The sequence below is a fragment of the Homarus americanus genome, unplaced genomic scaffold, assembly GCF_018991925.1.
Source record: "Homarus americanus isolate GMGI-L3 unplaced genomic scaffold, GMGI_Hamer_2.0 scaffold1024, whole genome shotgun sequence".
Taxonomy (NCBI): domain Eukaryota; kingdom Metazoa; phylum Arthropoda; class Malacostraca; order Decapoda; family Nephropidae; genus Homarus; species Homarus americanus.
The window spans coordinates 2,137,761-2,151,009 of record NW_024715228.1 but is presented as its reverse complement, the minus strand read 5'-3'; the positions used below and the strand labels follow the sequence as shown (position 1 = coordinate 2,151,009).

Here is a 13,249-nt window from a genome sequence, read left to right as displayed (position 1 = left end):
CAAAAATGCAATTAGAGTTTGTGAATCTTCAAATTACCATAACTTTGGAACCAGTTAATATATTGAAGTGATTCAAGTGGCAGATTGTAGCATTGCTAGTGCAGATTTAATTGATACCCCTGTACTAGTGAAAGACATCATATAGTATATTGTTTTCGGGCACACCAGCACTTGTCCTATTTTGGTCCTGTGCTCCTCATATCGTTTGCTGGGTTCATACTGGATAAAATGTAAATTAGAATGACTGAAGCTGGAGCCCATCATTCATGGCTCTTATATCTGTACTGCATTTATGATGTACAATTTTATTTGAAAACATTATAGTTTAGGACTAAGTATGGCAATTTAATTTTTTTATTATCTATTACAGGAAAGCTTTCAGAAAATGGGGAAGAATAGAGCCAAGACACTGAAGAAAACAGGTGACAGAGAAAGAAAAAATGCTGGCTTACTTTCTGGGCCTGTTTTATCCTCACTTGAATTCGAAGGCTTGGCTGGCTTCGAGGAAGTATCATCATGTACATTGATGAAACTATCCAAACAAGGGCAAGTACAAAGGGAAGTTTGGGAAGATGGGAAAATAGTTAAGAAGGTAAGTGTTGTGGCATGCAAAGCTTTTTAGGATGTGTAATTTACCAGAATTAGTATTATGAGATATAATTTAACATCAATAATGAAATAATTTAAATTCTTGTGTATCAAGTCTTTTAGTCTTACATACACTTTTTTTGGTTACTCTCTGTGTCTTAGCTACTTCACTCCTGAGCATTTGCTTCAAGCATATAAGGGATTCATTCGTCCTAACTTGGGTTACTGCTCTCATATCTGGGGTAGCTCTTCTTCTGTCCAACTGTTAGATAGGGTGGAATCAAAGGCATTTCGTCTTATTAACTCTCCTCCTTTAGTTAACAATCTTTCCTCCCATTCTCTTCCCCCAAATGTTGCTTCACTCTCTCTTTTACAGGTACTTTAACGGGCAATGTTCGGTGGATTTGGCATCCTGTGTACCGCCGGCAGGGCCGTGGGCTCGTAACACATGTCTTGCCCGCGGTGCCCACCATTTTTCTGTGAATGTCGGTCACACTAGAATAACCTGTTATAGTACATCCTTCTTTCCTCACACAGCCAAACTGTGGAATGCTCTGCCTTCTTCTGTATTTGCATACTCTTACAATCTGTCTCACTTTAAAAAGATGGTTTTCCGGCATTTCGTGGTGTAGATTAATATAACCTTTTCCTTTTCTATTTTTAATTTCTTTTTATTCTTAATTTTTTGCCCCCTAGGCCCCGTTGTGGGTCGATGACCTGTGCCCGGGTGGGCTAATCCCCGTAAAAAAAAGGGGCTACTTAATGGAGGACAAGAATTTACATTGTCCTTTTTTTTATGTAAACTAAAGTGATATACATTACCTATATTGATTGAGTAAGAGAATCAGCCTTCTCTCTTCCTGTCACACCATCAGTGTCATAATATCAAAGCCCTTTTGTGACAATTAAAAGATACCTGCCAAGGAATACCAGAAATCTGGGTTATCATCATGAAAGTAAAATTGTAATACAGTTAAGTAAGATCTTATATTTCATGCGATTTCATTTGACCACCTAAGTGGCCAAATAAGGAAAGGAGAAGTGGGACTATCGTAAGGGAGTTTAGTTTGCCAAGTGCTCGATGCAGGATAAGCAGCGTGTGATTAAATTACTTGAGGAAGGCCTAAAAACTAGTTTCCGGAAAGCACAATCAAGTCAATAAAGGCAGAATTTGTATCATTTGGAGGTTATAAATGGGAAAATCAGAGGTTGATGTACAGTGGCCAGTCTGTATTGTTATTTTTCCCCATTAGTTTATGTATTTGAATTTGGCGCAATTTTTCCAGTCTACAGTATATTACTCGCGAAATACAAGATCTTACTGTACTCGATATGGCTTACAGTTATCAGGGTAGTTTTCATATTACTGTACAGTATTCCCCCTATCATCTTCCCCACATACACGCACTTATTGTAGCCTACATTATTATATTTTTTATTTTATTTTTTTATATACAGTACTTTTTTATTTTTTTTTTAGGTGCAGCATCACTTGTGTTAATAAAGAAAATTGAATAGGACATGAACATATATGGTTGGCATTTGTAAACAAATTCTTGTTGGGGACATATCTGCGTATTGAATCTATCAATCCAGTTTTCCTGAAAGAATTATCATACTCATACGGTACTTAGTTTTTGCCATTTAATTGTTTGTGAACCCCTAAGGTAATTTGAAGTTAACTCGTCGGATAGGCTGTACAGTGTTATGCATTTTTGGGACGAAATTCCTCTTATCTAGCCAGTAATCTGAGGTAACCCCATGAATCATATTACATACTGTATTATGTGAGGGGGTTCTATGGTGGTTTTCACCCCTGAGAGAAACACAGCTTAAAGTATGTCAAATTTCAGCTCTGTCTTGAAAACCAAGGTTGTGTCTAGCAAACATGCAGACACTGTGCTATATATGTATTGATCTTGTTTTATTAATATTTATTGGGTGATTCTTGTTTGAATGTCATAAAATAGGGCCTATATGAAAACTGCAGCAAGGAATTTCTGAGAAAACTGTTTTATGTTAGATCACAGATTATGAATTAAGAATTATTGAGGTTTTGGTGTGAAGTATACTGTACAGTGTATATGTATTAATCAAAACTGCACCACTGTTGTTTGCTTTAGCAGTGGTTACCTAAACACTGGTACAGTGCATAAATAATTTTTGGTGCTACTGGTGCTACTGGAGTTTGTCTACTGGGATATATACACTGTAGCATCCATTAACTTAGATTAGGTTAATGGATGCTACAATGTAAGTATCCCAGTAGACAAACTCCAGCTCAGTACACCACATGCTATACCAGTGTAAATATCCTGTTAGACCACATACTATACTAGAAAAAAATTCTGACATGCTTTTTAAGGATATGTTTCTTTTTATGTAGAGTTTTAACTAATACCCTGTATGTATATACTATACAGCGTACAGTACAGGGTATATGTATGTACCTCTGTCAGAAGTAACCAACAGAGTAGTAAATGTAGGGGATATTTACCTGTATGTTAGTACAGTTTTCCATAATTGTGAACGTTTTATTTCAGAAGAAAGAGAAGGAAAGGAAAGAAAACACAGCAGTTGGGCCTGAATGTGAAATCATCAGTGACACCAAAAAAGAAAGGAAGAAAAAGAAGAAGAAAACAAAAACTTTAAATTCAGGTACACAAGCACAAAGTAATACAGATAGTAGTACTTCTACAATTGAGGGTGAAGATAAGAATGAAGGAGTGAATGTACATACTACTAAAGTAGATACATTAAAGAAAACTGGTGATGTCATTCAAGGAGAGGAGGCTAACATTCCAGCAACAAAAACAACAAAAAAGAGAAAGAAACAGCAGCCACATATAGGAATAAATACAACTACTCCAACAAAGAAAGCTTGTTATGACAGAGCCACATGCCATAAGAAAGATCAATTACCGACTAAAAAAGTAGATGTTTCTGCATGGGAGGAAGTGTTTGCTCCACCCCCAGTGTTGGAAGCCTTGGCAGAGTTAGGCTTCTCACAACCCACAGAGATCCAGGTACTGTACTGTCTATGCTTTCGAATTTTCTCTTTGGTTTTATTTTATTTTACGTAAAATTAATAACTTTCTCGTGAAGATAAGGATGTTCATTCAATTTTCTTTCTCTATTAGCACTTGAAATATATAATTCCAGGGCTTGGCAAAAGATTGATGCTGAACCATTTTAAATTTATGTTGGTACCCTTTGATTTCTGATTGAATTTCATGGCCTTAAAACTTTTTGTGTCCAGGTAAGACTCATGTCAGTCACCAGGATCTTAAAGTTAGAATAGCTAACCCTTAATTGAGGTACAGTAGAACGTCGATTTAAAGCGATTCAATTTAATATTATTGATTTAAAGCGACACCCACAATTAAGGATAATGTTTTAATATAAAGCGAATCTTTCCTATTTTGCGTGAGTCAATCTGGCTCATCATATTTAAAATTTTGCACCTAATGTTTCTCTGGGCACGCTACACTGTAAGGGCAAAGCTGTACTGTACATGTACTCAAAATAATGTACTATAAATGATTACTAAAATTTTTGTCTAGTGCAAACTATAGCATGTTTATATTCAAATTAATCACTATCTTATAAGAATTCCAGCAATGTTAATTATATTCTCCCATGTCAGTTCAGTGACATTTTATAAGAAAAAAACTTAAAGTCACTCTTTAGGAAAGATAAATAAATAAGCACTAGACCTTGGCATCAACTGTCAAACATATCACCTCAGCTCCCCCCCCCCCTCTCTTCCCAGCCAGTAAACAGACCATTTGACATCCTTTAATTTTAGCTGTGTTTGTTTTAACATAATACTACAAAAAACAATGTTTTGTTTATTCTAGGAGATGGGCTGAGGTGTGTGTGGGCAGACTCACAATCTTTTTAGTATTTTGTGTTTCTGTCAAGAACCAAACTAAATTATTCCATTGAAACCAACACTTCGGTTTAGTGTGAATTCGGTTTAATGTGACCTCTCTTGGAACCTATCTCATGTTTTATGTTATATTGATGTTCTACTGTAATGGTGAAAACAAAGTACATTACAGTAAAAAGGACAGAGCTAAATGCATCACATTTATAACATTGCAAATGTTGGTCCTTATCTCACAAAATAACCCAAAGCTACTGTACATATCTTCTGACTTTCCTATTCTAGTTATCTGAATGTTGGAGCATTTGGTGACTAATATGAGGCTTTTGCTTATTTTTGTCTTACATATTAATTATTTCAGAAACTTGTCCTCCCTGCTGCCATAAAAGGTCTCAGGGATATCATTGGTGCTGCTGAGACTGGGAGTGGGAAAACTCTAGCATTTGGCATTCCTATTATAAATGGGATCCTTAATGATAAGATGCGTGAAGCAGAGCAAAATGATAGTGGTGTAGAAAACAGTGATGTTGAATTTGAACAAAATGATTATCAATTTGAGCAAGATGGCCAGACTGAAGAAAATGTTAAGGACCTTCAAGATTCTGACATTAGCACTGATGAGGAAGGTGATGATGAGGCTGTAAGTAAAGAGATTTTAGAAGCAGATGATAGTCAATCTGATGAAAATAGTGATAAAGAGGAATTTAATGATGAAAACAGTGATAATGAGGAATTGAATGATGAAAACAGTGATAATGAGGAATTGAATGATGAAAACAGTGATAATGAGGAATTGAATGATGAAAACAGTGATTATGTGGCTGAAGATGAAAGTGAAGATCCTATCCAAAGTTTAGGGTGTGTAAAGGTTATAGATGATGCTGATTTTGACTTTCTGGAGAAGGAGGATACCAAGAACACTAAGAAATCCCAGGGGAAGCTCAGGGCACTCATCATAACACCAACTCGTGAACTTGCAGTCCAGGTAATTTGTCAAACATTTTGTTTATAAAAATCACTAGTATTATTATATCTTTAAAATTAATGAGACTTTATAAGGAACCCTTTATCATAGCACTGAGGAATTCCATTTCCCCACGGTATTAATCATTACCCCAGTAATTTTGTTTCTGCCATTATTGTACCCTTTGACTCCAATTCCATCTTTGAATATCTTAATTTCCCCATTACCTCTTCATTACTATCTGCTATCGGCATACAACAACTCCGAAGGCAAACCAGTTCTAAAATTCTGTTATTGTGTCTCTAGCTCCATAATAAACAAAAAGGGAGTCAAGACAGACCCTTGATGGACCTCTTTTTTTTTTCCACCTCATATTTCCCACTTTAATAACCATTTACAGTACTGCCATAACAGTTTTTGAGCCCTCATACAATGCCCTAATCACTCTAACATGAACTCCGCAACCCCTAACGTTCTCATTGCCTCCTGCACTACCTTGTTTTTTTCAGGTGAGAAGTCACTTGGCAGCAGTACTAGTGCATACTGATATCAAGACTGCTGTAGTGATGGGTGGTGTGGCATCTCAAAAACAAGAACGTTTACTTCGGCGTGGTCCAGATATTGTAGTTGGGACCCCAGGGCGTTTGTGGGAATTAATCCAACAAGGGAATAAGCACCTCGGTCAAATTCCAGATATTCGGTGAGTTGTACATTATGCTTTCGAATTTTTATAAACTTAAATTAGGAAAATTCAAATATAAAAAGCAATTTTCCTAATTTAAGTTTGTAAAAATTTGCAAACAAGTTGAAATAATATCAGAGCTAATATAAAAACATTACTTTTTTGTTTTTGGAGCATCATGAGAAGCCATTGGTGTGTGTTGTATTTCCAAGCCCATCACAGACAAGAGCCTGCCATTGCCCATAAGGTGTCCAGTACTTGACAATGAGGGACATTATATTGCTGCAATCCATGAATGAATAGCAGTCTTCCCATCCACTGCAATCTGTAAAAGAAAATTTGTTGTCTTGGTGTCAAATTAGGATAGTCAGAGTAGAGTCTTGGTTTTACAGTTCATTGGCTCAAATCCCACCTGAACTACATTTAACCCTCCCAGAGGGTTAAATGTTACATGCACACACAATCTTCAAACAGAGTCAGTAAAATCAATTAATGGGAGTGATTGTCTGATATCGACCAAATGGTCAGTTAGTGAAGTTCTCTTAACACTCACGGTCGTAGTCACTGAATCGGGGATATTGGCCAGCCAGCATTTTTTTTCTTTCTCATCAAAGCCATTATTCATATTTGCATTGATATTAATGGTACAGTCGACCCTCGTTAATTCGGACCCCTTTAATCCAGATTTCGGATAAATCGGACGAAATCTGAACTGTCCGTATCAAATTTCTGGTTCTGGGATTGTCCCAGTTGCAATTGGGGTTGTAATTTCAAATTTTGTGTCACTACTAAGAAATAACAAAGTCTCTGGTGCACTCTAAGATTAAGAGAAAACGGACGACTCAGGCGTCCTGAAGTGAGAGAAAACGGACTCCTATGACGGGGCACTCAAATAAAGAGACATGGCTACATGTTTTGTGGACTACCCACTGTACAGTATCCTTTTCATCACTTTGTAATAAACCTCGTCATGCCTATGTGTTTATGATAATTACCATAACATTATATATTTATATATTTTGCGGTTTTACAAACACAAGGCCTCACACATGCCATTCAGACTGACAGACTTGACAAGTTTTACCAACCATAAAGACAGTTGAAGCTTTAAACATCACTCACAATGGATCTTGAATATTCCAACTGTAATCAGACATACCTAAGTTGCCTCAACAATTGCAACCCCAGTTGCAATATCGAATTCTGTGTCACTACTAAGAAATAACACTCTGGTGCACTCTAAGATTAAGAGAAAACGGACGACTCAGGTGTCCTGAAGTGAGAGAAAATGGACTCCTATGACGGGGCACTCAAATAAACATACACATAGCTGTATAATGCAATATTATGCAATATTAACCCCTAAATCGGTTAATTCGGACAATCGGCTAAAGCGGACACCCTTCCCCCCCTATAAGTCCGTTTTAACGAGGGTCGACTGTATTTTAATAATGACTATGTATACAAAATCATATAAGGAATCACATGAGCAAATAAAAAATATGAAGAAAATGCATATTTTGGTGAACCTAAGTTGCAATTCATCATTACATCTTCAGTGAACTTACATTTTGATTACATAAAACACCATTTTCTAAAATGAATCAGTATACCGTACTTTACATAAAAAAGGCGAGAGAATCTCAGCTTTCCTACGGCGCCAACAAAAAATCTCTAAGGTAAATAATAACAGTAATGGATTTTAGAAAATAAATGGTGGCCGAAAAATAGATTTTATCAATATTCTTTACTCACTACAGGTATCTGTTGTTTGGCAGTTGGGATGCCTGAAAAAAAATTAAAAGTGAAATCATCGCAAAACAAACAGTGGATAGTTTTTTTAATACAATTATTTTTATCTTAAGAATGCTTCTGGCGATTCCAAGACTGAGTGTAGCAAAAAATTTAGACACGCCCTTGGCATCCAAGACCGTGAAAGTGTTAATATTGCAAGGCTGAGTCACAAGTAAGATTCACTGAAGCCATTATGACAATGGTTTTATTTTGGCACTCGACATTATTTAATATTTTCATGTATTCAACATAGCGTTATTCTGCATTTACATCATGTCTTCAGTGCAGAATTATTTTAGATACAGGGATTCCCCGACTTACTATCCCCCACCAATACGAACAGGGTTAAACTTGAAATTTATAGTACAGTATTTAATTTACCTGACGAATTATTTTTTACTTTCATTTACTGTACCTGTATTTTGTTATTCTATTTCTTCTTTTGTCTTAAGTTAATTGATTTTAGATGTACACTATATAAGAACTAGGCAATGATATAATGGGGTTTTAAACATTGTTCTGTAAGTACAGTATGCACACAGCATGTGTTCCGACTTACATACAAATCTGACTTACGAACGTCCTCAGGAACCGAACCTGTTTACAGCTTGTTTTCAATGGAACATTATTCTACATCAACATTATGTCTTTAGTGCATTATTATTCAAGGTCAACATGTGTTCTATGTGTAGTGTGTCTTCAATGCAATATGCAATCATTCACTTTATTCTTCAATGCATGAATATATGTACAGTATTTAGAATTGATTCTATTATTAAGACAGTGTATACCTCACGTCCATCACAGTTGTGTGGCAAGAATGAGGAGACAGTGGCATGCATTTTTGAGACTTGAACCATGAAAATCAAGTGATAAATAGATATTTGGCGAGTTTTGGGATGACAAAATATTCATCATCAGTCTGCCAAAGTGTTAAAACAAGTTTATCATATAGTATTTTTGTGGATTGTAACAGAAGTCTAATCTAAAGGGAAAACTTTTTGTACATTTTCATGAAGTTTCTTCTTTGCAGGTATCTGGCTGTAGATGAAACAGATCGTATGGTCGAACGTGGACATTTTCAGGAATTAACACAACTTCTCGAAATGATAAATAGCAACAAATCTGCCAAGGAACAGCGGCAAACTTTTGTTTTCTCGGCAACGCTCACCATTGTTCACTCTGCACCAAGGAGGTTAAATATGAAGCGGAAGGTTGGTTTCGAGGTTTTATTTTCTTATTACTGTATTATGAGTACTGTATACTGTACCTAAGGTGGTTAATGTATAGCAAAGTTACAGGTATCCCTCAAGTTATGGAGATTCACATTTTCTTTACAAATTAAGCAGGGTATACTTTGTGAATATCGAAAAGGGGTGTTAAAATGTCCTTTGCGGATAAGTGGAGTTGCGAAAAGCGAGGTATTCTTTTACAGTACAATGTATTAGGTTCCATACTTGAGGGTGGAAGAGGCACATGCAGATGCCTCATGAAGGATTTTGAACATTTCGCCCTAATTTGAGTAAAGGTTATAGCATGGGGAGTTTGTCGGTACAGTATTTAGATAATGGTATTCATTCAAAATGTGATATAATTATTAAAATTCTATAATATTCTAGATTAATTTTGTGCATGTTTATATTTCAGGTAGTGAAAATGACATCCGAGCTAAAAATTGATCAGCTAGCAAAGATAATTGGTGTGAAGTCTAATCCAAAGATAGTTGATGTGACACGGAAGTTTGGAACAGCTGAGAGTTTAACGGAGGCAAGGATTAACTGTGATAAGGTAAATGATCATTGATGCAAAGGCTGGTATGTCTATTCCATACTTTTTTTTCAGTCCCTCTGTAGTACTGGGAAGTTAAAAGTTTCCAATTTGTGTGATCCTGCTTGATTTGTGATTGGCTGGCTTGGCATTAGTTCACAAAACTGCCTGGTGAGGGTGGCACCATCTGTGATATTCTTACCTGTTTTTAGCAGGGCTGTGGAGTCGAAGACAAAACCTTCGACTCCGACTCCTCAAATTTTTATGCTTCCGACTCCGACTCCTTGGCCTATTTGTAACAACTATTTCTACCATCCTAATTGTAATTTATGGGTTTTCGAGGTCATTTCTTGGTGCTTGTGTATTATTCTGGATGTACTTAAATAGTTGGGCACATTAAATTTTAGTTCAGAGAGAAAAAGTATTTTTGGCCAAAAATCCTTTAAGGCTTTAGACTTACAATTTTTGTCATTTTGGGCAAAAAATGGATTTTGTTCAAAATTTCAGTATAGGTACTCCTGAATGTGCTGCTTAAGGATCTGTTAACCAAAATTTGATATCTTGATTATAACTTGTTCAAATGGCTTTTAGAAAATGTTCAAATGATTTTTAGAATATTTTAATTACTTTTGCAATGCTAATTACTCGCCACTTATGGGTTTTCGAGGTCATTTCTTGGTGCTTGTGTATTATTCTGGATGTACTTAAATAGTTAGGCACATTAAATTTTAGTTCAGAGAGAAAAAGTATTTTTGGCCAAAAATCCTTTAAGGCTTTAGACTTACAATTTTTGTCATTTCGGCCAAAAAATGGATTTTGTTCAAAATTTCAGTATAGGTACTCCTGAATGTGCTGCTTCAGGATCTGTTAACCAAAATTTGATATCTTGATTATAACTTGTTCAAATGGCTTTTAGAAAATGTTCAAATGATTTTTAGAATATTTTAATTACTTTTGCAATGCTAATTACTCGCCACTTATGGGTTTTCGAGGTCATTTCTTGGTGCTTGTGTATTATTCTGGATGTACTTAAATAGTTAGGCACATTAAATTTTAGTTCAGAGAAAAAGTATTTTTGGCCAAAAATCCTTTAAGGCTTTAGACTTACAATTTTTGTCATTTCGGCCAAAAAATGGATTTTGTTCAAAATTTCAGTATAGGTACTCCTGAATGTGCTGCTTAAGGATCTGTTAACCAAAATTTGATATCTTGATTATAACTTGTTCAAATGGCTTTTAGAAAATGTTCAAATGATTTTTAGAATATTTTAATTACTTTTGCAATGCTAATTACTCGCCACTTATGGGTTTTCGAGGTCATTTCTTGGTGCTTGTGTATTATTCTGGATGTACTTAAATAGTTAGGCACATTAAATTTTAGTTCAGAGAGAAAAAGTATTTTTGGCCAAAAATCCTTTAAGGCTTTAGACTTACAATTTTTGTCATTTCGGCCAAAAAATGGATTTTGTTCAAAATTTCAGAATAGGTACCAGGGCTGTGGAGTCGAAGACAAAACCTTCGACTCCGACTCCTCAAATTTTTATGCTTCCGACTCCTTGGCCTATTTGTAACAACTATTTCTACCATCCTAATTGTAATTTGTATGTTGTAACCTGCATAGGTAAAAAGTAAAACACCGTGGCTATACTGCTACAGCTTTATTAATGATCTGGACGATATTTAAGAACTACAAAAAGATGATAGGCTTGACTTTCAAAGTTTCAATCAAAAGAAAAATATATTTATTAAGAATTCAAGATATTAACTAGAAAACACCATTTACATGTATATCTAAAAGTTCGATCTCAGCATATGAATTTTGTTTAAGCTCATAATCTGATGTGGATCTAAATGATGATCCTACAATTCCTTTTAAAGTAAAGTTATATATTTATGTACATTAAAGAAATGAATACCTTATTAAGGAAAATGGATAAACCTTACATGATTAAGTTATTAAATTAAATTTGCCTTAATCTCACCAAAAACAGGTTGTAGCTAATTGTTTTGTAGCTGAGAGCCTCTGTGCAGTTTTCAACGAAACAAAATTTGATATAATTCAAAATTTCAAATGGTAAAGAAGAGACTATCGTCCAAAATTATAGTGCTATACTGTGCCTGCTACAATAAATTCATAATAATGCTTATAAAATGGAAATAAATTCTTTAATAATTTAAGAAAATTAGTGGGATCAGTGGAATCACTGCAATGAATATGCCTGAGTTCATATATTTGTTCTTAGGAACAGAATAGCTTCAGTCGGAGTCGGAGTCTGGACACCTATCGACGACCTAATTCGACTCCACAAGTTTAAATTCTCCGACTGACCCGACCACAGCCCTCGATAGTACTCCTGAATGTGCTGCTTATGATCTGTTAACCAAAATTTGATATCTTGATTATAACTTGTTCAATGGCTTTTAGAAATGTTAAAATGGATTTTGAATATTTTAATACTTTTTGCAATGCTAATTACTCGCCACTTATGGGTTTTCGGAGGCTGCTTGGTGCTTGTGTATGATTGCAATTTAAATAGTTAGGCACATTAAATTTTAGTTCAGAGAAAGTATTTTTGGCCAAAAACTTTTAAGGCAATAGATTTATACTTTTTGTAATTTTCGCCAAAATGATTGTCAAAATTTCAGTATAGGCAATTCTGAATGCTGCCATGATCTGGTTAACCAAAATTTGATATCTTGATTATAACTTGTTCAAATGGCTTTTAGAAAATGTTCAAATGATTTTTAGAATATTTTTAATTACTTTTGCAATGCTAATTACTCGCCACTTATGGGTTTTTCGAGGTCATTTCTTGGTGCTTGTGTATTATTCTGATGTACTTAAATAGTTACTCACATTAAATTTTAGTTTAGAGAAAAAGTATTTTTGGCCAAAAATCCTTTAAGGTAATAGATTCTTACAATTTTTGTAATTTTTATCAAAAATGGATTTTGTTCAAAATTTCAGTATAGGTACCCTGAATGTACAAGTATGATCTGTTAACCGTATCGATATCTTGATTATAACTTGTTCAAATGGTTTTTAGAAAATGTTCAAATGGCTTTTAAAAATGTTCAAAATGATTTTTAGAATATGTTAACATTTTTGCATGCTAATTACTCGCCACTTGCGGGTTTTCGAGGTCATTTCTTGGTGTCAGTATTATCTTTTGATTTTAAAATTAAATAGATATATACATTAAATTTTAGTTCAAGGAGAAAAAAGTATTTTTTGGCCAAAATCCTTTTAGGCAATAGGACTTACAATTTTTGGTCATTACTAAAAATGATTTTGTCTAAAATTTCAGTATAGGTACTCCTACCGTGCTACGCATGATCTGTTAACCAAAAATTTGATATTCATTTATAATTCTTGTTCAAAATGGCTTTTTAGAAAATGTTCAAATGATTTTTAGAATATTTTAAATACTTTTTGCAATGCTAATTACTCTACTTATGGGTTTTTCGAGGTCATTTCTTGGTGCTTGTATTATTCTTGGATGTACTAATAGTTAGGCACATTAAATTTTAGTTCAGAGAGAAAAAAGTATTTTTTTGGCCAAAAA

At 34.7% G+C, this 13,249-nt stretch overlaps 1 protein-coding gene across 4 annotated transcripts in view; it reads left to right on the top strand.

The window, feature by feature from the left end:
- Positions 1 to 13,249, top strand: part of LOC121855825 (ATP-dependent RNA helicase DDX24-like) — a 30,174-nt gene that overhangs the window by 9,268 nt on the left and 7,657 nt on the right. For 3 of the 4 annotated variants that reach the window (XM_042350977.1, XM_042350993.1, XM_042351003.1), the window contains 6 exons: positions 371 to 592; positions 3,132 to 3,614; positions 4,839 to 5,462; positions 5,951 to 6,141; positions 8,951 to 9,131; positions 9,565 to 9,705. In XM_042350977.1, coding sequence (XP_042206911.1) covers positions 371 to 592; positions 3,132 to 3,614; positions 4,839 to 5,462; positions 5,951 to 6,141; positions 8,951 to 9,131; positions 9,565 to 9,705 — 1,842 coding nt within the window. The remainder of the gene's footprint in view (positions 1 to 370; positions 593 to 3,131; positions 3,615 to 4,838; positions 5,463 to 5,950; positions 6,142 to 8,950; positions 9,132 to 9,564; positions 9,706 to 13,249) is intronic. The other variant, XM_042350986.1, reaches the window with a different exon arrangement.